Genomic DNA, 23,338 nt, shown 5'->3' with positions numbered 1-23,338 from the left:
CGCTTGCTCTGTCATTGAAGCAGCGTCCGGTCTGGCCGATGTATACTTTTCCACAAGTGAGGGGAATCTGGTAGACAACTGCGGATCGACATTCGGTGTACTGACGGGAATGTTTTACTGAGCAGGTCGCCCGCTTCTTCCGGTTTACCATCGGACACACTCTTGCCAACTTACATGGGGCAGAAAACACAACGTTCACATCGTACCTGGCTGCAACCTTCTTAACATTGTGCGATAGCTTATGGATATAAGGAATAACGGCAACACGTTTCCTTTCCCTGGGCTCTCTCCTTCCCTCTCCTAGCTTCATTTTCTGTAGTAAGGCTTCGCACAGGCCTGCTATGAGGAAAGGTGAGTAGCCAGCTAAAAGAAGGCGTTCAACCTGGTTATCAAAGCTGTAATCAGCCATGTGCTCGCAACTTTTTGTTAGTGATGCATGAAGTGCGCTAGTTGCGACTGCCCGCTTGACAAGTTTGGAATGCGCACTGTCGAAGGGGAGCAAACCTTTCTTCGATCTAACGTTGTACGACCAACACACTCGCTTACCACTAAAAACCAGCAACAGATCTAAAAACTGGATCCTGTTCTCTTTTGGCATTTCCCACGTGAAGTTCATTCCACCAGAATAGTCCTTGAACACTCCGACGATGTCCCTGACGGCTTGTGGCATGTCAATAGCAGCAGCACTGTCTAACACTATGAGGAAATCGTCCACGTACCGATAGATCTTGACGATGTGCTTGTCATGTAGACGTTCTTGAACTTCCCGGTCCATGGTGGACAAGAAAATATCCGAGAGCACCGGGGCAACGGAGGAACCAATACAGATTCCCGATTTTTGTATCAGGAGCTGGTCTTTGTACGACACTACTGTGGATTGCAGGTAAAACTGAAGTAGGGTGATGAACCTGTCTTGACCTATTCCGGTTGCATTCTGAAAGCTGATGGCTCCGATCTCGTCTATCCTTTGGATAACAGCTGTGAAAAGTCCTTCATGGGGAATGGAGTAAAAAAGGTCTTCTACGTCAATTGAAAAGGCCGTAGCAGCATCTTGCATTCCTTGGCGTAGGTCCTCGACAACTTCCAAAGAGCTGCGTACTTGAAATGGGTCAGCTCCAGTCAAAAGGTTCAAGCTGTCACGAAGGAAATGTCCAAGGTGTTCCTGCCAGGTGCCTTTTTCCGAAACTATACTTCGTAGCGGACAATCAGGCTTGTGGGTCTTGCCTGAGAAGAACATTTCAAGGCATCCACTTTTTGCTTTTTCCACTTTTTTCGCTACTGTTTCCAAATGACATTCTTTTAAAAGACGGATCGCGGCTGATTTCTTCCTTGCCTCTCGAGACTTTACGTTCTTAAAATTCTTTGCTATGGCAGCCAGTGCCTTGTCATTAAAAACACCACTCGGCATTACAACAAATCCGCCTTCTTTGTCTGCCTGCATCACATTTAGGTTGTTGTCTTCCATAAATTTCGTGACTTTCACGAGGGGCGGACGTAGCTTCCGGCCGTGACTAACGTTTTTGATGACGCAATCCACACCGTCTCCGATGAGCCGTTCCTTGTCCTGGGTGTGCGTTCGGTCTGCCACCTCCCTGACCATTGCCAACAACCGGGAAGGAGTAGCAGTAGGTTCATATGAGTACTTAGGCCCTTTCTGTAGAATATTCCTGATGTCCTCTGGAAGTCTGGCGTCTCCGAGAACGGTGACTTGGTTTGGTTGGACGATCTTCTCTTTGCGCCGAGCAGGGAGGCTGAGGCGTGCTCGCTGCCACAGAAACTCTGTGCTTTGGGCTGCGAGCCTCTTGTATTCCTGCAATTTCCTGGCTTCGCCACGGCTTCCACACTCTTCCTGGATGACACATCTGAGGCAGTCCTGGTATAACCTAACTTGTCGCCAGTACTCCGACTTCAGCACCTTGCCGACGCGTCGTGCGTGGCCCCAGGATGGCGCCATTCCACCAAACAAGGTCTGAATCTCTAGAGGGATTATTCTTCTCTTGAGGCAGTACGAGAGCACTCTCGACTGGCAGGTGGTGACAGCGACCAGGTTGACCAGGGATATAGCAGAATCGTGCTTAGGTCGTTGACAGAAAAAAGAGCCCAATGTAGGAGAAATACGTTCTAAGAGGATTCTGGTGTGGGCTAGTTGGTTCATGCTTAATAAACAGATTCACAACAGCGCTACGGAACAAGGACACAAGGAACACGAAAAACACAGGACGGGCGCTGACTACCAACTCTTTATTGCGTGAAAAACCAGCACAGATTTATACTATTTCCTGGACCACGTGATGCACTGTCAGCCACGGGACACAGCGAAGGAACGCTTCACACGTTTGGGGAGTCATCACACAGCTCGACAGAACTCATAAAACGTGCATGCACTATCAAAAAATATAGCATTGCCAAGCTAATGATAAAGGGACTAACAGATACAAAGATGTGCATGGACCAGCTACAGCCAATGACAACTGCAGCTCAGATAGACAAGACAATGAGTACTTCAAAGCAAAGCGGAATCTTTGGGCTACGTTAAAAACATTCAAGAGAGCGAGAAGGCGTAAAAACATGAGAAAAGCATGAGCAAAATGGCGATGAAAAAAGTAAAAGTTGCTAGGCAATAGGCACAGTCAGCAGGCTAAAAGCGAAAACAAGAAACCGACACCAACAAATAACACGGTAAAAGTAACAATCGTTAAAAAGGGAAACTAAAAGAAAGAACAAAAACATGAACCACCACCGGCCAAGCAATGAAGACGGTAAAACAACTAAAAGTCTTTAAAAGACAGAGGAGCAAAGTTCCGCATAAGGTCAACAAACAAAACAACGCAAAATAAAACACTATAAGGTGAGATGCAGGAAAAACCGTTTGTCAGGATGTCTAGCAGTTAAAACGCAAGAATCGCGTCCGTTCAAGAAAGGACCTTTCTTTCTCCTGTAAACAGACAGATGAGCTGCTGATGCACTCGTCCCCAGCCTTTTCAATCAAAAAACCTTCAATAATCTCCCTTTCTACTCTACTCCTTGCGGTCGCCAGAAACTTGGTGTCTGAAAACATAGGTCGACAATCGTGACGGGGTTGGTTACAATGTAGTGCCATGTGGCTCCCAGACTTGTTTTTTACATTCAGGAAGTGTTCGCTTGCTCTGTCATTGAAGCAGCGTCCGGTCTGGCCGATGTATACTTTTCCACAAGTGAGGGGAATCTGGTAGACAACTGCGGATCGACATTCGGTGTACTGACGGGAATGTTTTACTGAGCAGGTCGCCCGCTTCTTCCGGTTTACCATCGGACACACTCTTGCCAACTTACATGGGGCAGAAAACACAACGTTCACATCGTACCTGGCTGCAACCTTCTTAACATTGTGCGATAGCTTATGGATATAAGGAATAACGGCAACACGTTTCCTTTCCCTGGGCTCTCTCCTTCCCTCTCCTAGCTTCATTTTCTGTAGTAAGGCTTCGCACAGGCCTGCTATGAGGAAAGGTGAGTAGCCAGCTAAAAGAAGGCGTTCAACCTGGTTATCAAAGCTGTAATCAGCCATGTGCTCGCAACTTTTTGTTAGTGATGCATGAAGTGCGCTAGTTGCGACTGCCCGCTTGACAAGTTTGGAATGCGCACTGTCGAAGGGGAGCAAACCTTTCTTCGATCTAACGTTGTACGACCAACACACTCGCTTACCACTAAAAACCAGCAACAGATCTAAAAACTGGATCCTGTTCTCTTTTGGCATTTCCCACGTGAAGTTCATTCCACCAGAATAGTCCTTGAACACTCCGACGATGTCCCTGACGGCTTGTGGCATGTCAATAGCAGCAGCACTGTCTAACACTATGAGGAAATCGTCCACGTACCGATAGATCTTGACGATGTGCTTGTCATGTAGACGTTCTTGAACTTCCCGGTCCATGGTGGACAAGAAAATATCCGAGAGCACCGGGGCAACGGAGGAACCAATACAGATTCCCGATTTTTGTATCAGGAGCTGGTCTTTGTACGACACTACTGTGGATTGCAGGTAAAACTGAAGTAGGGTGATGAACCTGTCTTGACCTATTCCGGTTGCATTCTGAAAGCTGATGGCTCCGATCTCGTCTATCCTTTGGATAACAGCTGTGAAAAGTCCTTCATGGGGAATGGAGTAAAAAAGGTCTTCTACGTCAATTGAAAAGGCCGTAGCAGCATCTTGCATTCCTTGGCGTAGGTCCTCGACAACTTCCAAAGAGCTGCGTACTTGAAATGGGTCAGCTCCAGTCAAAAGGTTCAAGCTGTCACGAAGGAAATGTCCAAGGTGTTCCTGCCAGGTGCCTTTTTCCGAAACTATACTTCGTAGCGGACAATCAGGCTTGTGGGTCTTGCCTGAGAAGAACATTTCAAGGCATCCACTTTTTGCTTTTTCCACTTTTTTCGCTACTGTTTCCAAATGACATTCTTTTAAAAGACGGATCGCGGCTGATTTCTTCCTTGCCTCTCGAGACTTTACGTTCTTAAAATTCTTTGCTATGGCAGCCAGTGCCTTGTCATTAAAAACACCACTCGGCATTACAACAAATCCGCCTTCTTTGTCTGCCTGCATCACATTTAGGTTGTTGTCTTCCATAAATTTCGTGACTTTCACGAGGGGCGGACGTAGCTTCCGGCCGTGACTCACGTTTTTGATGACGCAATCCACACCGTCTCCGATGAGCCGTTCCTTGTCCTGGGTGTGCGTTCGGTCTGCCACCTCCCTGACCATTGCCAACAACCGGGAAGGAGTAGCAGTAGGTTCATATGAGTACTTAGGCCCTTTCTGTAGAATATTCCTGATGTCCTCTGGAAGTCTGGCGTCTCCGAGAACGGTGACTTGGTTTGGTTGGACGATCTTCTCTTTGCGCCGAGCAGGGAGGCTGAGGCGTGCTCGCTGCCACAGAAACTCTGTGCTTTGGGCTGCGAGCCTCTTGTATTCCTGCAATTTCCTGGCTTCGCCACGGCTTCCACACTCTTCCTGGATGACACATCTGAGGCAGTCCTGGTATAACCTAACTTGTCGCCAGTACTCCGACTTCAGCACCTTGCCGACGCGTCGTGCGTGGCCCCAGGATGGCGCCATTCCACCAAACAAGGTCTGAATCTCTAGAGGGATTATTCTTCTCTTGAGGCAGTACGAGAGCACTCTCGACTGGCAGGTGGTGACAGCGACCAGGTTGACCAGGGATATAGCAGAATCGTGCTTAGGTCGTTGACAGAAAAAAGAGCCCAATGTAGGAGAAATACGTTCTAAGAGGATTCTGGTGTGGGCTAGTTGGTTCATGCTTAATAAACAGATTCACAACAGCGCTACGGAACAAGGACACAAGGAACACGAAAAACACAGGACGGGCGCTGACTACCAACTCTTTATTGCGTGAAAAACCAGCACAGATTTATACTATTTCCTGGACCACGTGATGCACTGTCAGCCACGGGACACAGCGAAGGAACGCTTCACACGTTTGGGGAGTCATCACACAGCTCGACAGAACTCATAAAACGTGCATGCACTATCAAAAAATATAGCATTGCCAAGCTAATGATAAAGGGACTAACAGATACAAAGATGTGCATGGACCAGCTACAGCCAATGACAACTGCAGCTCAGATAGACAAGACAATGAGTACTTCAAAGCAAAGCGGAATCTTTGGGCTACGTTAAAAACATTCAAGACGCAACATTCAACATAGCAAAGAATTTTAAGAACGTAAAGTCTCGAGAGGCAAGGAAGAAATCAGCCGCGATCCGTCTTTTAAAAGAATGTCATTTGGAAACAGTAGCGAAAAAAGTGGAAAAAGCAAAAAGTGGATGCCTTGAAATGTTCTTCTCAGGCAAGACCCACAAGCCTGATTGTCCGCTATGAAGTATAGTTTCGGAAAAAGGCACCTGGCAGGAACACCTTGGACATTTCCTTCGTGACAGCTTGAACCTTTTGACTGGAGCTGACCCATTTCAAGTACGCAGCTCTTTGGAAGTTGTCGAGGACCTACGCCAAGGAATGCAAGATGCTGCTACGGCCTTTTCAATTGACGTAGAAGACCTTTTTTACTCCATTCCCCATGAAGGACTTTTCACAGCTGTTATCCAAAGGATAGACGAGATCGGAGCCATCAGCTTTCAGAATGCAACCGGAATAGGTCAAGACAGGTTCATCACCCTACTTCAGTTTTACCTGCAATCCACAGTAGTGTCGTACAAAGACCAGCTCCTGATACAAAAATCGGGAATCTGTATTGGTTCCTCCGTTGCCCCGGTGCTCTCGGATATTTTCTTGTCCACCATGGACCGGGAAGTTCAAGAACGTCTACATGACAAGCACATCGTCAAGATCTATCGGTACGTGGACGATTTCCTCATAGTGTTAGACAGTGCTGCTGCTATTGACATGCCACAAGCCGTCAGGGACATCGTCGGAGTGTTCAAGGACTATTCTGGTGGAATGAACTTCACGTGGGAAATGCCAAAAGAGAACAGGATCCAGTTTTTAGATCTGTTGCTGGTTTTTAGTGGTAAGCGAGTGTGTTGGTCGTACAACGTTAGATCGAAGAAAGGTTTGCTCCCCTTCGACAGTGCGCATTCCAAACTTGTCAAGCGGGCAGTCGCAACTAGCGCACTTCATGCATCACTAACAAAAAGTTGCGAGCACATGGCTGATTACAGCTTTGATAACCAGGTTGAACGCCTTCTTTTAGCTGGCTACTCACCTTTCCTCATAGCAGGCCTGTGCGAAGCCTTACTACAGAAAATGAAGCTAGGAGAGGGAAGGAGAGAGCCCAGGGAAAGGAAACGTGTTGCCGTTATTCCTTATATCCATAAGCTATCGCACAATGTTAAGAAGGTTGCAGCCAGGTACGATGTGAACGTTGTGTTTTCTGCCCCATGTAAGTTGGCAAGAGTGTGTCCGATGGTAAACCGGAAGAAGCGGGCGACCTGCTCAGTAAAACATTCCCGTCAGTACACCGAATGTCGATCCGCAGTTGTCTACCAGATTCCCCTCACTTGTGGAAAAGTATACATCGGCCAGACCGGACGCTGCTTCAATGACAGAGCAAGCGAACACTTCCTGAATGTAAAAAACAAGTCTGGGAGCCACATGGCACTACATTGTAACCAACCCCGTCACGATTGTCGACCTATGTTTTCAGACACCAAGTTTCTGGCGACCGCAAGGAGTAGAGTAGAAAGGGAGATTATTGAAGGTTTTTTGATTGAAAAGGCTGGGGACGAGTGCATCAGCAGCTCATCTGTCTGTTTACAGGAGAAAGAAAGGTCCTTTCTTGAACGGACGCGATTCTTGCGTTTTAACTGCTAGACATCCTGACAAACGGTTTTTCCTGCATCTCACCTTATAGTGTTTTATTTTGCGTTGTTTTGTTTGTTGACCTTATGCGGAACTTTGCTCCTCTGTCTTTTAAAGACTTTTAGTTGTTTTACCGTCTTCATTGCTTGGCCGGTGGTGGTTCATGTTTTTGTTCTTTCTTTTAGTTTCCCTTTTTAACGATTGTTACTTTTACCGTGTTATTTGTTGGTGTCGGTTTCTTGTTTTCGCTTTTAGCCTGCTGACTGTGCCTATTGCCTAGCAACTTTTACTTTTTTCATCGCCATTTTGCTCATGCTTTTCTCATGTTTTTACGCCTTCTCGCTCTCTTGAATGTTTTTAACGTAGCCCAAAGATTCCGCTTTGCTTTGAAGTACTCATTGTCTTGTCTATCTGAGCTGCAGTTGTCATTGGCTGTAGCTGGTCCATGCACATCTTTGTATCTGTTAGTCCCTTTATCATTAGCTTGGCAATGCTATATTTTTTGATAGTGCATGCACGTTTTATGAGTTCTGTCGAGCTGTGTGATGACTCCCCAAACGTGTGAAGCGTTCCTTCGCTGTGTCCCGTGGCTGACAGTGCATCACGTGGTCCAGGAAATAGTATAAATCTGTGCTGGTTTTTCACGCAATAAAGAGTTGGTAGTCAGCGCCCGTCCTGTGTTTTTCGTGTTCCTTGTGTCCTTGTTCCGTAGCGCTGTTGTGAATCTGTTTATTAAGCATGAACCAACTAGCCCACACCAGAATCCTCTTAGAACGGAATTTTGAATATCCCCTATCGGCCAATATCTATTTTAATTCTGTATGGCCTGCTACTATGCTAGATTTGGCCAAGGTCACCCTCAAGGTGAAGCTTCACACAAACTCGGTGAGCCGGTTAATCCTCGTGAAGTAGTGCTTTTGCACTAAAACTGCGGCACCGCAGTGAAGGCTGGAGGACCCAAGCACTAGCGTCAATCCACAGCAGCAAAATATAGTACAGAAATAGACGATGACGAGGCCAACACGTTCGCAAAAAAGATTCTACCCCGCTTTTGCGCTCAGCAAGACCATGAGCCACCCTTCGCAATCATAGGATTAGACGGCAGGGGAGAGAACAGTGTTCAAGCTATTGTGTCCGCGTCAGAAGCGTCGACCTTTGGTCTCCTGGGGAGAGGGCGAAGAATGGTCACCGCTAACTGTACCACGCCATGCATATTCCGCATCCTCCATTAGTTCACCAAGTGAGCACCATGAACCATGTGAGCATCGATTTCATTTTTTCTAAAGCACCCATCGCCCGAGACCGAAGAACCTTTCTGGAGTACGCGGCCTTCAGAGGGTTGCCTTCGGTCCACTTGTCTCTTATTAATCAAGTACACGTGGTCAACATTATCTGTGAGTGAAGGATGATAGGAGGAGTTTGTGTTTGCGGCGTACTGCAGTGCCACTGCCAATGCCGTTCACTGTGGGTGAAGCCCATCTTATAAAAATTCAAGGGTTCACTTTGTTGACCTAAAGTGCGTTGAGGCGAAAGCCTTAAGCGCGGTGTTCCTGCTTGTGTCACTAATGCGTTGTTAAGATGTTAGGCTTCGCCTCTAGGAGTGGAACGCGACAGCGTCTTGCAACGCTGCCAGGGAGTCCACAGAACGCCATCGCACGTTTGGTTCTACGCCTTGCTCGTCGGTAAATTGGTTTTTAAGGAAAGGAAATGTACCGATCTCGCATACCTCGGTAAACACCTGAACCTCGCCGTAACGGGAAGGGAGGAAGATGGGAGTGAACGAAGACACCGTATTCACTAGACGCGCCTTTGTTCACTCCAAACCATTGAGCAGGCATGGCGGAGTGGTTAGCATGTTCGTCTCGCACTGCGGAGACCGGGGTTCGATTTCGGAACTGGACCAATTTCCTACTCAGCTTTATTTATTTATCTGGCCTAATTAGAAACGTTAATTAAGCTAATTGGGTGATTAAGCAATTAACTAAACTCATTCCCACTTACTTGGAGCATCACTATACGAAACCTTTAATTGGTTGCATGGTTGCTAGCCAAAGTACAATTGGCTTCGTTTGAAATTCGCGCACTTTGACGGCACGACCGTTTCCACCAATTGAAAAGCGTGACATTTCTGTCGACAGCTCCTGCTTACAACGATGAGGCATTAAAGGCTTCCGCCTTAAAAAAGGAGGAGCGGGACACTAACCTTGGTACCAGGCTGCTGCAGACCCTCCTCGTAACTCATCTCTCGTACCCTGACCTCGCATTTTCCCTCTTCCTCGATGCCTTCGACCCGCAGTGCACAGTCGCTCTGCTCCCAGAGGAAGATGATGGCCCAGTGCTGGATCCAGCTGGGCAGCTTCACGCCGGACTCTACCAACTTCTGGGCAGCGTGGCTCGCCTGGAGGGGGGTCATGTGCACGTTCACTTGGCAGAGTTCATCGCTATCGGACGCCATTTTATATCCTCCGTCTTCCTATCTGCTAGGCGGACTGCTTCGATGATCTGCACCTGAAATACGCAAAATTACAGGCCTAAACTGCCTGCTTCACTTCTTTCCAGGATCCACCAGAGTCCACCTCCCCTGCTGTAATGCCTTGGCGCTGCAGGGCACAGAGTAAACATAATAAATTGTCCCGCAGGGGCAAAACGGAAAAGAGGTCGCGGACTGATTTCTGCACATGCTATATACCCGAGGTGGTTGAAATGAATCATCATCCCTTCCTCTACGAATTTACTTTTGCGCCACAGTTTTGCTGAGGCTTGTGAATCAATCAATCAATCAATCAATCAATCAATCAATCAATCAATCAATCAATCAATCAATCAATCAATCAATCAATCAATCAATCAATCAATCAATCAATCAATCAATCAATCAATCAATCAATCAATCAATCAATCAATCAATCAATCAATCAATCAATCAATCGAACAATCGATCAATCAATCAATCAGCCAATGCGATTAAAATGAATCAACATCCCTTCCTCTACGACTTTACTTTTACGCCACAGTGTTGCTACGGCTTGTGAATCAAACAATCAATCACTCAATCAATGCGATTTAAATGAATCAACATCACTTCCTCCACGACTTTACTTTCGCACCACAGAGTTGCTACGGCTTGTGAAATCAATCAGTCAATTAAGCAGTCAATCAATCGATCTATCGATCGATCGATTAATCATTATTTGTACAGTTATTAGCGTACATACATATAAATCGAAGACAGGTGGAAGTCCAGAAGTCGGAGACTGAGGGAGGACCTCGTGTATGTAATAACGTGCAGTAAAAAGTAAGCAGCCAGAATCATCATCACATCAATAAATCTTCAAGCAATCATAAGTCAGTGCTTACATCAAGAAGCGGTCAGTACAGAGCGGCCCCAATGTATCATGTTTGGCGAACTGTAACACTATATTTGTATAAACAAAGGAGAGTCTACCGGAAGAAATCAGCCTCAGTATAGACGAGAGTTCGACTACTTCGGTGAGCAGAGTGAATTCCTACAAGAAACAGCCAGGAGCGATAGCCTCGGTTTTTGGCGCTTCTTTAATTGTTGCGTCTGAGTTATTGACAAGATATATCGACTAGCCGCTTTAAATAACCACTTGGAAGCGACAGTACTTGGTGATAAGATGCGCACAATAAAGGTACGAAACAAAAAGGATAACGACGAACAGAATAGAAAGCGGTGAGAATGTCGAAATCATGAAGAAATACGCGCTATAATAGAACACAACCCTAGGTTGACAGTGAGGTGACTAACAGGCTTGAGATGAATGAATTTCAAAACGAAGGACTGATCAAGTTTAGGAAAAAAGAAAACGAAACTATATTTACAAACCACGCAAACTAGTAAGTAAACAGACATGCAAAATCTGCCCAAAGACAGCTTCATAATAAAGGCTGACCTCGCTGAAAGACATGCGGCTTGGAGAGCCGAATTACGATGCATGCTTACTGAAGGATTAAAAGAGGGGATTTCGGTTACGAACATGTAGGAAACAGGTAAACACCATAGGTGGACGCACGCTCGAGCGTCTGCCCTACCTTTGTCCTATGTCCGTTTGTAAACATGCAACACAACTGCTAACAAAAACACTGCCATGCCCGTGCAAGTAGCGTAACAGTAGGGCGAGAATATGCAGCGTAGAAACAGTCACTGTGCTGTGTTGAGCGAACCTGAGAGCGGAGAACCGTACTCTGTGTCTGGACCGTCGTGGGACTCGCCTTACTCGGACCACGGAGCGGAGCAGCGCGTCTGGCCGTCTGAGCGAGGAGCTAGACGGGACGGGTGCCAGACACAAGGTTTATCGATTCTTCAGCCAGCGCCGCCAACGCGTTTCTTTTTTATGGTTGCACTACGTTTCCTGCAGGGTGGGGCTCCGTCGCTGAACTGTGTTCTGTTTTTCTTCGCTCTCTCCCCCTTCGACTACCCTTTCCCCTTGGCTAACGGTCCGGTCAGAGCAAGGGTTTTCTATGCTCCTCTACGCAATCCATTTTTCGAGCGCTCTCAAGGCTTGTGGAGGCGGGGGCGAAGGGGGGGGGGGGGGGGGCGGTGGGGAAGAAATTGTCTTTTGTTGCATGGTAGCATTGGTGATTGATACTTAATAAATAACGTCTATCAAATTATTTATAAATGCAAAGCTTTACTTGCTTAGTGCTGTCATCTGTCTATACCTTACCGACTGTACAGGGTGTCCCAGCTAACTTTAGCCAGGGTAAATTAAGCCGAGACACCCTACCACAACAACGAAATTTCCGGAGCCCTTCACTACGGCGTCCCGCACGGCCTGAGTAAAGCTCAATACACCAATCTACCACAACGCGACAGAACGCATGCTATTGGCTGTTGTACGGAGTAAGTCACGCTATTTTTTGTCTTTGCATAATTGCGTAATTAGTCGTGAGTAAATAACCAACCTTGCAAGCAACGAAGCTCGGCAGAAAATTCTAATTATAAAGTTGCAGAACGGTCTGCCAAATGTCCGATTGAACAGTTTCTCAGTTCCAACCTATTACGTATTAGTTTTAGGCCGCCGCGGTGGCTCGGTGGTTATGGTGCTCGGCTGCTGACCCCAAAGACGCGGGTTCGATCCCGGCCGCGGCGGTTGAATTTCTTTGGAGGAGAGATTCTAGAGGCCCGTGTACTGTGCGATGTCAGTGCACGTTAAAGAACCCCAGGTGGTAGAAATTTCCGGATCCCTCCACTATGGCGTCTCTCATAGCCTTAGTCGCTTTGGGACGTTAAACACCATAAACCAAACCAAACCAAACGTATTAGTTTTTCCTCTTACTGCATATGCCCGCGAAATGCGAAAAAAAAAAATGCGATATGACATACCCGGTTGCGTGACACGATTGCAGTGTTGCCAGACGTTCTGCGTGCAAGCCAACAATGTCAGCTAGCCGGGTGTGCTGCCGCTTAAAAGGAGACAGGGCAGCGACACAGGCGCTGGCTGCTCGAATTACGCCAGCGCGAGCGATAAGCTCTGCGTCTGCTTATCGCTGTCATGAACCGCAGGGAGGGAAGCATATCGGTGGCGTGAATCGCATAGCCAATGCCTATGTGACTGCCTTGCCACCTTCTAATCGGTTACACACCCGGCTAAACGCTATGTTCCTTTGCATGCGAAACGTTTGGGAGCATTACAATCGCGGCGCTCAAACGGGCATGTCACATGTATAAGCTTTATCTTCGTGTTCGGGCGCGAATTAACGTCAGGATACCTTTTTGTTTTTTTTCGAACTGAACAACTGCTTATTAACAAGGTTAGCTAAGAGCGATTACATAGGTGCGTACGGTCCAGCGTCCATCTTGCGTCTCCTCCTTCTTCGTCTTCCTCCCCAGGGTTGCTGGTCGCCCCGTCGCCCATGGTTGTCGGACGACTGCGCTTTTTCCGCTGCGCGCGTTCGCCTTGCATCGGGAGGTTCGCTAACACATGGTATATTTTTTTTAGAGCGCAGCTCTTTGGCGTCCGTTCCTGGGTTTCGCGTCGTCGTCGGCGTTGTCGTCGGCCTCGTAACCAGCTCCGCCCCCCTTTCATCCCCCCAGCGCTAGCAGCGACCGACTGATACCGCTGGATGCCGCTGACGCCGCTAGAGAGTCAAGATAACGTGACTGCATAGAACACCGTCGCCGCCATGCAGAAAAAGGAGGAAAGGGTCCCCCCCCCCCCCCCCCCCCCCCCCCCCTGTTCTTGTGTGGCGGATAGGGTGCTCTTCAGTTGCCGACGCGCCGGTTATTTCACGTAGGCGTGAAAGAAGAAAGAGAGGCCGTAATGAAGAAAATGAAAATTGTATTTTAGCAAAGGAAATTACGCATTAACTGTGTCGCATATCTCAGTAGACACTAGTCGAAAATTGTATTTGACGAAAGAAAGTTGCGAGAACTGTTAGTGGAGTCTTTGTTAAAGGAATACGTGTGAAAAATAAAAAAAAAATTCTGTGATAGCGTATAGATGTGTTGCTCGATTTCTTTGCCTCAATCTATCGAAAAGGTGAAACAGCTTATTTGCTGCGCTCAAATTTCGCATTAGGAAGTAACGTAATCGTCGGTAATTTTTTATTTCGGGGGTATCAGCAGTAAGCGCAAAAATTAACAGTTAATACATAGAGAGAAACTATCCAGTCGGAAGTTTTGTAGACCGTCCTAAGACATCCCAATTTGAATTTTTCGTCCAACTTCTTCACTTGCGAATTCGGTTAATTAATCTTGACTAATTATACAATAAGAAAAATACATAGAAGTCGCACCGTCTTAGGTTGCATCGGCATATAAACAAACCCTGGCTAAAGTTAACAGGGACGCCCTGTATTTGGGAGACTGAAGAGAGAGAGAGAGAAACACTAATGAAAAACGTGACTAAGTATACCATAAGAAGATTACATAAAGATCGCGTCATCTTAGGTTGCATCGGCATATATTGAAACCCTTGCTAAAGTTAACAGGGACACCCTGATATGGGACGCTAAAGAGAGAGAGAGAGAGAAACTCTTTAATGAAAAGCAGAGAATTTGGCCAGCGTTTAAAAATCACTGGCATGCTACTCTGCATGGGGAAGGGAATTTGGGAGATAAATACGGGAGGAGAGCGGTGCAGAAAGTTTAAAATAAAAGAAATAAAGAGGGGGAGACAATGAAATGCGGCCATTAAGTGAGTATTAAGGTACATTGGCGAGTAATGATGTAACATATGAAATGCATGATGTAATGATGTAACGTATGAGGTGCATAATCCGACAAATGGGTTAACAAAGCTCACTGTGTGAAGAATGCGTGAGGTTAACAAGCAAGGTGAAATTACAGATTTTCAAGATGTCCAATGTCATTTAAATATGGAAGCAAAGGGTTCAGTCCCTTAATTGGCTACATATCAGCCAGCTTGGTGTGCCATGAGAACTGAAAATGTCTGTCTTACAGTGGATACACTCCTTGCACAGTTTAGCAATAGTTAACTGTAAAGCTAAATGTGTGCTGCACAAGGTTCGGTTGTCCTTCTGGTAAAGATCTATGGGCGTTCCGTTGTTCTTTGTTACCTGTATTCTGCCTGCTCTATCCTTCAGTAAAGTATGAACATACTGATGAGCCATGTATATTGCTCCTAATTAACATCCCAGCGATGTTTTATTTTTCACGTGTCTTTCGGTGACGGTCTATTTTACTACGACATTTTTTGGATGAGAAACGTGGTAAAGACGCCTTTGCGAAAACCACTCAAGATATACAGGGTGTTACATGTAAGATTTTACACAGTTTTTTAAAATAGACTTTTTGAGATAGACGAGCTCTTTTTTAGCATAGCATTGCCAGTAGTGTAGTGCATCTGAATACAGCAGCTAGGACGTGCTAACTAGCAGGCTGGTTAACCAATATTGAATATTTATCTTTTGAACTGTTACCCTTAGGCCACTTAATTTCTGAGAGGGTGTAGCCGACCGTAAGTAATATATCCATATTCATTTTTAGAATTTCGAAAACGAGGTTACCGTCGGCGCTGTGGTCCAACAAATCTTGGCTGCGTCGCGGCAAAATGCATGCGCTTTCGGGAAGCTTGCAGGCGAAGGAAACTCTCCACTGTGCGCAACTCTTTGAAATGTCCAAAATTTGTAGGTTCACATAGCCGAGGGCATCGGCTTTTCCAAAATTCTAAAACTGATATGCATATTAGTTACTGCGGACTACACACCTCTCAATAATTAAAGAGCCTACGAGTAATAGTTGAAAAGTTAACTATCAAATATTAGTTAACCAGCGTTCTAGTTAGCATGTCTTAGCTGTTTGTTGATATACCACATCGCTGACAATGATATGCCCTAAAAAGCATGCTTATAACTGAAAAAGCCTATTTTTGAAAACTGCGTAAAGCCCTAGTTGACACACCCTTTATGCGCGCCGGTGTAATCAGTTGGCTGAACGCCACAGGCAAGGGCACGAGATTAGATTACAAGTGTGCGGCTGACCAATAAAAAGAATGATAGAAAGAAAAAAAAAGTTCACTTCCGATAAGTAGAGCCCGGCAGCTGTTTGTATATACACGCCTATGTAAACAATTAAGAGCAGCGCGGGGGGGGGGGGGGGGGGGGGGCGCCGTCGTCGTAATACTCCTGGGAGAATTTGGCATCTGCACCGGATTTTCTAGAGAATGGGTCCTACAACGCTGTCGCGTTAAAAACGAGCGTTATTTTACTAACTTAAACAAAGAAAAAAATACTTCCGGGAGGACACCGCCGGCGGCGTGCCTTTACTGCGGCCTCATCATTATGATTTTCGCTTAATCGCACCAAGGGCACGGATTTATAACGTCAGATTGAAAACAATGCGATCACAGAAAAAAAAAAGCCTTTCTGCAACCTAGTGCAGCTACAGTCAGCGTTTCAGCGCACTGTCATGCATAGTATGTAATAAAAAAGGAAATGAGGCACTGCCATTATTGTATCTTAACACAAGCCACGCAGATCACCAAAAGAGAAACAACATACGAGATAACTCTACTGTTATTTGGTAATCGTCTGAATCTGTTTTACATGAATAGGGCTGGTTTAGTCTATGGGGTTTAACGTCCCAAAGTGACTCAGGCTATGAGAGACGCCGTAGTGAAGGGCTTCGGAGATTTCGACCACCTGGGGTTCTTTCACGTGCACTGACATTGCTCAGTACACGGGCCTCTAGAATTTCTCCTCCAAAGAAATTCTGCCGCCGCGGCCGGGATCGAACCCGCGTCTTTCGGGTCAGCAGCCCAGCACCATAACCACTGAGCCATCGCGGCGGCCTATTTTGCACAAATATGTAAGGCGTATACTTCACTTATTCAATGGGTAATTGTGCATATGCTGTAACTTCTCAAGGGTGGAGGCGTCTGGATGTGTGCGTGTGTGTGTGCGCGAAGGGAGTGGAGGTTAAGCTTCTGTAGGGTTAGGCGGGTGACGACTTCTGGACGATGAAGGTGGGCGGAGAAAACAGACGGGTGGGCAGTGGCTGGAGGCCATTTGGAGGGAAGAGGTGGATTGCCTGTGCTGAGTGCAGCTTCTGTGGAGTGGTGAATGGAGGGTTCTTGAAGGTGTAAGATGGGTGTAGGGTAAAGGCGGATCTTCGGCGGAGGCCACCTGTACGGTGGTGGCAGCATCACACGATATAAGGAAAAGGATTTTTCGAAATGATGGTAGTAATGCCAAGTGATTAAAAGAAGGAAACAACAGAAACTCAGCCTGCTGAAGTGATTAATCAATCAGTCAGACGAGCCCAGTGGATCTGCGCTCCACACTGTAGCTAGCTCTTTGAGACTAGTCTCGGGGGTAGGAAGGAGGCACGTATAAGCATTGAGTTCTCCCACAGAGCTGCAACTTCATGAGAGTGTTCACTTTTACACAAGGGCGTACAGGTTCCCACGAACGTTTTCAGAAATTGAAACTAACAAAAAAAGTTTAATTGCTTGGCAGCCTGAGGAATCGGCCTCGAAAAAAGGTGTGCACTTTGCACTTCCCTGCTTGAAGTGCACAATGAACCCCTCAATTCCCAATGCAGCCTTGGGCTACGAAAAAATTAAGGTTTTTTTGCGGTTTCGGTGTTTTAAAACTTTTGTGGGTACTTGTACCTCTTCTACTGCGTGCTCAAGCGTGTGTAATCAGCGCGAGCGACATGAACAACCAGCAATTGCAGCCGCGGACGTGGGCTGTTTTAATAGCGACGAATGAACTGCACCAACAATCTTCCCGGGCGAAGTTTGGAAACCGACCGCTAGGTGGCTTCCAATTGCACCCGTATGAGATGACACATGTGCAGTGTGTGGTAGATCTGTGGAAACAATTGAACACCTCATAATCAAATGTGATGGCATCCATCCGATGCAGGCACAGTCACTCTTCCCGAGGCCCTATGGTTTAAAGATAACAATGGCCATGTAAATAAATCTGCAGTGGAAGTTAGCAAAAAGCGATTGGAGGATTGGTGGCTGAAAAGCAGAGATGTGGCATAAGGTTAGAATTGTAGGAAACCGTAGGTAAAGATGATGGCGAATCTTAATGAGAATTGCCAACACAGTGAACAAAAAAATAGTAAAGAAAGAAAAGCTGAGCATGGTGGCAATTGCCACCACCCCGTTTCAAAGGGGGCGCTCTTATCCATCCATCCATCCATATAGGGTGCACGGGAGCATACAGATCCCGCTCGGCTTTCAGGAACAGGTATGTCGCTGTGGGTCCCAGAGTGACAAGAATCAGGCTTTATGTTTACTATTCTCGGTTCGAATGAGTACGCCGTGCGGGTCGATGATCTCCATGCCGTCTATCATTGGGCTGTGACGGCGTTCCCTCGGTCCCTAAGGGCGTCCTGCAACTTCTCCCCAGCGCCTTCTCCTCCAAACTTGAGCAGCACGGTCAACGCCGTTTCCAAGGCGCTCTTGGTGCCAATAGTGATGCCCAAGTCTCCAAGCACCTGCAGCGGTACACATTCCACAGGAAAACCACAAAATGATTGTTGGCGAGAATAGAGGGTTCTGAAGGATCGAAACAGCGCGGTAACTACATCACAAGCAAAGTGGACGATGCGCCGTAGGGAAACGGGTGGAATGAGTGGAAGGGGATGTGAAAAAGATTGTTGAGATTAAAGGGGTGCAGATAAAAGGCTTTTGGGTATCAGTTTTTTGCCTTGAAAGAGGCCACAGCGCACTGTTCCGTTTCCTCTCGATTAATAATGAAAGCATTCCCATTCAGCTACACGATGTTCGCTACTGGCAGCCGACAGATGGTGCTAGTTGGTTGTATCCAGTAGTACCCAGGAAAGCTTGTCATTGTATTCGCAGCTTCGTGCGGCGCTTGAGAAAAGTTTATAAGGCGAGAGCCTTTAACGTCTCATCGTTGTCGACAGAAGGTTGTCAGCAGAGGTGTCACACTTTTCGGTTGGTCGAAATGGTTATGACGTCAGAGTGCGCAGATTCGAAGTAATGAGGTCACCCACGGATGCCTGACGCCTCCTTTTGGAGCACACGACAACTAATAAAATAGTTGTCGTCCGCTCCGACAGGGGGCGTAAGGCGCCCTTGGGTCACCACAATACATACCTCATTACTGCTAACAGAGCCATGGATACAAATGAACTCATCGAAGCAGAGAGAGAGTCGTGCTAAAGAAGCAGTCAAAGTCGGCAGTCAAAGTGTGCAGTTGTAATATGTAGTCAAAGCTTGTAGTCAAATAAAGCACTAGTACAGCACCAACAGTCTCGCAGTCAATGCCAAACGGTGCTCCAGGGAAGGCTTTCGCCTTGCAGCACTTTAGAGAGCCTAAGTTCACCCTGAATTTTTTTTTCTTCGCCGCGTATCAGCTCAAAAGAAAGCCTTCGAACGCCGATAACCGAAGTGTTCTTTATGTGTACAGCGGCTCCAAGTGGTTTGCGGGATGAAGGCGCGCAAGTTTCAGTTTTACAATGTAAAGAGTAAAGCTAACAGACCTGCTGGGCCGTGGTCTGGCAGTTGGCCGTCAGCGTTTTGTAGTCGGGCGGACTGGCCCCTTCCTCGGATGCTACTTCTTTCACCTGCTCGATGGTCAGCTGGTAGGTGCCACACTCAACCTGCGGGTTGGAAAAAAGACTGAACAGTACGACCCTGAAAGGAATTCTGAAGAAACAGCTCTGCAGCAAAGCTTAACAAGTCAGTTTAGAATTATCGCGGAGACACGTCTACTGGAGAGAGGTGGTTTTTGTTCCGGCGACATTTTAAGGCGAAAGCCTTTAATGCCTCATACTGTCGTGACCAAGACGTGTTAGCAAATGTGTCCGCGTTTCGGATGCATGCCTTACATGGGCATATATGCCAATCAATAGTCAATCGATATTTAATCGGATAAAATCGAAAGACATCGGAACATGATATAAAGGAATATCATGATTATATTGTACTTAATGATTAATTGGTGATTAGGAGTAGTTAGGAACTGGCATGTGAAACGGTGCACTGCGCCCGTACTAACACTAATTAATCTGTGTACTAGTTAAGGTCACGTTAACTACCACTAACCATATGTTAACTAGCATCACGAAATGTGCAAGTCATGATTAACTGACATTGGTGAAAACAGCGCGAAAGAAGCCCGAAGGCGAAACGAGGAAGTGACAGGAAAGAGCGCTGACCGGAACTCTATAGCCTTCGGGCTTCTTCTTTCGCGCTGTTTTCACCAATGTCAGAATGGACCAACTAGCCCAGCAAAAAGTTCTGCATGATTAACTATCATTAACCATCGTTAATAGTTAGACGTTTCATAGACATTGCAACGAACATTATAGAGAGTTCCATCACTTGACAGATGAGTGACAGGACATCATGGATGGCATTACAACAATGGTAAATACCAATTAGCTTAATTAACCTTTCTAGTCAGACCACATAAATAAATAAAACCTAGTAGGAAATTGGTCGAGTTGGGGCCAAGGCAGCGGCGGAGGCCAACGGGATCCTGGAATAGGGAAGACCGACCACTGAAGCTCCACATCTATCTATCCCCAACCCCCAAACTTTTCCCCTTGCAACAATAAATGTTTTTACTACTATTACTACTTCTGGGGAATCGAACCAGGGTCTCCGGAGTGCGAGATGAGCACGTAACCACTCCGCCATGCAAGCTCGATGGTTTGGGATGTACAAAGGCGCGTCTAGCTAATATGGCGTCTTCGTTCACTCCCATCTTCCTCCATTCCCTTACGGCGAGGTTTAGGTGTCCACACAGATATGCGAGAGAGAGAGAGAGAGAGAGAGAGAGAGATAGAGAGAGAGAGATAGAGATACATTTCCTTTCCTCAAAAACCAACGCACAAGGCATACAGCCGAAAGGGCGTAGCGTTCTGTGGACTCCCTGGCAGCGTTGCAAGACGCTGGCGCGTTACACTATTAGAGGCGAAGCTTAATACCAGACAGTAGCGGAGAAGGTGCACAGAGCCACTATGGAAGCTGCGTCTGATGTTCGGGCACTTCTTCCACACTAATCGTTTGCATTCTGTGTCTGCATTCTTGAGCATCATGCAAGGAGCTCTGGCTTACTAAGCCGGTTGTAGAGAGGCACAAGCTCTTTATGGTATGTTTTGTGGTGCATGGGCATTGGCGCGTGCATACCCGCAAAAAAGTTTTATTTTTCTTCTTTTCTACTTATCCGATAACAACCAAATGGTGGACATCCGAACAGCGCCTTAACGGAGGGCCCTCCTCTTCAACGCGACGGTGTTCTGTGTCTGTATTCTTGAGCATGCACCAGAAATCGGTGCGGGTGTGAATCTGGAGTTTGTCGTGATGTGTAGATGGTGTGGTGAAGTCAAGAAGGCCGGCCCTTGATTAATTTTTTTTTTACCATGGTAACATCGCTTCTGTGCCCGCATTGTTAACATCTTAACCACACATCAGTGACACAAGCAGTAACACTGCACTTAAAGCTTTCGCCTCACCGCACTTTAGGTCAACAAAGTGCCCCTGAATTTTTTCACATCTAGCTGTCCATTCAGACTCGTAATCTCCCGACAGATCTCAAGGCTACGGATACTGAGAGAAGGAGCTGTGAAAATAAATGGGCGGATTAGTAAGCTCTGGAGAAAGGAAGAACAGACATTCGCCGAATATTGTGACGAAGAAGACGAAGCTGTCAGTGGTGCGGGACGGAGGCCATCGCTAAATGCAGAAATACCACCGAGGCGAAGACCTGCCCTTTTTGCCTAGGGACTGCCAAGCGTTACGTTCCCTAGGTTTATTAAACTGGCGAACAAAAATACCCTCAAGGTGGAATAGATTTCCAATTGACATCCATCCAAGCGGAACCATACGGCTACAAAAGAAGGCTAAGAGCTGCTACAGAAACTTCATTGTTGAAGAAATATGCGTCCCGTACCGGAGTTCGAACCCGGGACCATCGCCTCACCGGAGCAGTCGCTCTAGCATCTGCGGTATCCGGGAAGGCTGTAGGATTATGTGTGGCGAGTGCGAATTCATCAAGATTGCGGGAACGATGTTGGTCCAATGTTTAGGGCAATCCCCCGTGGTGGAGCAGATTTTTAATAATGGAATAAATACACATTAACTTTCAAAAAAGCACGGCCATACGGCTCTAAAGGAAAGCTATACAGCTCCCACAGAAACTTGCTCGGTATAAATGCCGCCTGGATATATATTTAACCTTCTGTTTAGGTGCGAGAGATGATAAATTAGGCACATGAGGTCAACATATCTCGCGGCAGAGGATTATCGCAGGATTTTCTGGTTGCGGCGCGCAACAGTGCCAGCGCCAATGCCATTCACTACGGAGGAAGTATCTTTCAAAAAGAAAGATAAAGATGGAGGAGTCGGAATCTGACCTTGGTACCAGGCTGCTGCAGGCCCTCCTCGTAGCTCATCTCTCGCACCCTGACCTCGCATTTTCCCTCTTCCTCGATGCCTTCGACCCGCAGGGCACAGTCGCTCTGCTCCCAGAGGAAGATGATGGCCCAGTGCTGGATCCAGCTGGGCAGCTTCACGCCGGACTTGTCCAACTCCTGTGCGACGTGGCTCGCCTGGAGCGGGGTCATGTGCAAGTTGACCTGGCAGAGGTCTTTGCCCTCGGACGCCATGTCTTCTCCGACGTGGACCTTTACCCTGCAGTTCATGAAATTACACCAGTCGGAACTTTAAGTTTGGGATGCAAGCGTTCAGCTTTTTTCTTGACAGCGCTCACATCGTTCAGTTTTTTGACGGACAAGAAATGCAAACGTGGGCCTCCTGTGATGCCAGTACGCATTAGAGAATCCCAGGTGGTACTAAGCCCACAGTGTTGCAGTGCCAAATCAATCAATCAATAGATCGACAGACACAGATGGTCGGATGCATGGAAGGATCTTTATTTCCAAACTTGGATCAAAGATGAGCTATACTAAACAGAAACGATAAAAAATAGTATACAGAATACACAGATATACAGAAGAGGCAGTGCGCCTTGTGTGAACTGCAGCAATGAACCGTAGAAACGAAGAACGTCCCTGATAAGTCCCGAAGAAATCATTCTTATAACAGATCTTCGAAACTGGCAGTCAGCAGCGCTAACCTAACAACAGGCAGAGGAGCGAACGTGAGAGCATTTCTTGCCTCTTTGTTGCGTCCATGCTGTTAGCAAGATGCATCGAACAGCCGATTAAAGTAGCCTACTGGAAGCGGCTTCGAAACATGCATAACAGCGGCTAACAGAAGACCAGCTGACCTAGCCATCCCAATAACACGCCGTACTCTCGCGTGAAAATGCGTTGTTAACAGCAGACATAGTGTGTCTTTGCCCGCACTTTTAAAAGCTTTCTTTGTCCCCGTACTCTCGTGTGAAAATGCATGGCAACAGCAGACATTGTGCGCTTTATCACTACTTTTAAAAGCGTTTTCTGTCCCGGGAAGCTTTGCGAATCCCCGCTTTACTGAGCACGAAGCGAAGCAGAGAACTTGGCTATTTGTGAGAGGAGGCAGACGATGCGGGTGGAAAACCCCAGACCGAAGGTTTACTAACTCCTCGGGTGCGCCGCCTGCATTTTTTTTT

The 23,338-nt window shown here is 46.9% G+C and overlaps 2 protein-coding genes across 2 annotated transcripts in view; both read right to left on the bottom strand.

Annotated features, from left to right (window-relative positions):
- Positions 1 to 11,760, bottom strand: part of LOC149348932 (uncharacterized) — a 31,375-nt gene extending 19,615 nt beyond the window's left edge. The window contains exons 1-2 of the mRNA XM_089585952.1: positions 11,499 to 11,760; positions 9,517 to 9,821 (exon numbers count right to left, since the gene is read on the bottom strand). Of these exons, the coding sequence (XP_089442078.1) occupies positions 9,517 to 9,768 (252 nt within the window). The 5' untranslated portion in view covers positions 9,769 to 9,821; positions 11,499 to 11,760. The remainder of the gene's footprint in view (positions 1 to 9,516; positions 9,822 to 11,498) is intronic.
- Positions 11,761 to 18,093: 6,333 nt separating this feature from the next.
- Positions 18,094 to 22,432, bottom strand: LOC149348931 (uncharacterized). The gene is made up of 3 exons (XM_089585951.1): positions 22,140 to 22,432; positions 19,260 to 19,379; positions 18,094 to 18,248 (listed from the first exon to the last, which is right to left on the bottom strand). The coding sequence occupies exons 1-3, from the start codon at positions 22,425 to 22,427 to the stop codon at positions 18,102 to 18,104; spliced, it is 555 nt and encodes a 184-aa protein (XP_089442077.1). The 5' UTR covers positions 22,428 to 22,432; the 3' UTR covers positions 18,094 to 18,101.
- Between the last annotated feature and the right edge of the window lie 906 nt (positions 22,433 to 23,338).

This window comes from Amblyomma mixtum, chromosome 4 (assembly GCF_055824585.1).
Source record: "Amblyomma mixtum isolate Tamu chromosome 4, ASM5582458v1, whole genome shotgun sequence".
Lineage (NCBI taxonomy): Eukaryota > Metazoa > Arthropoda > Arachnida > Ixodida > Ixodidae > Amblyomma > Amblyomma mixtum.
The sequence above is the reverse complement of the archived record's forward strand: the minus strand, read 5'-3'. Positions and strand labels throughout refer to the sequence as shown.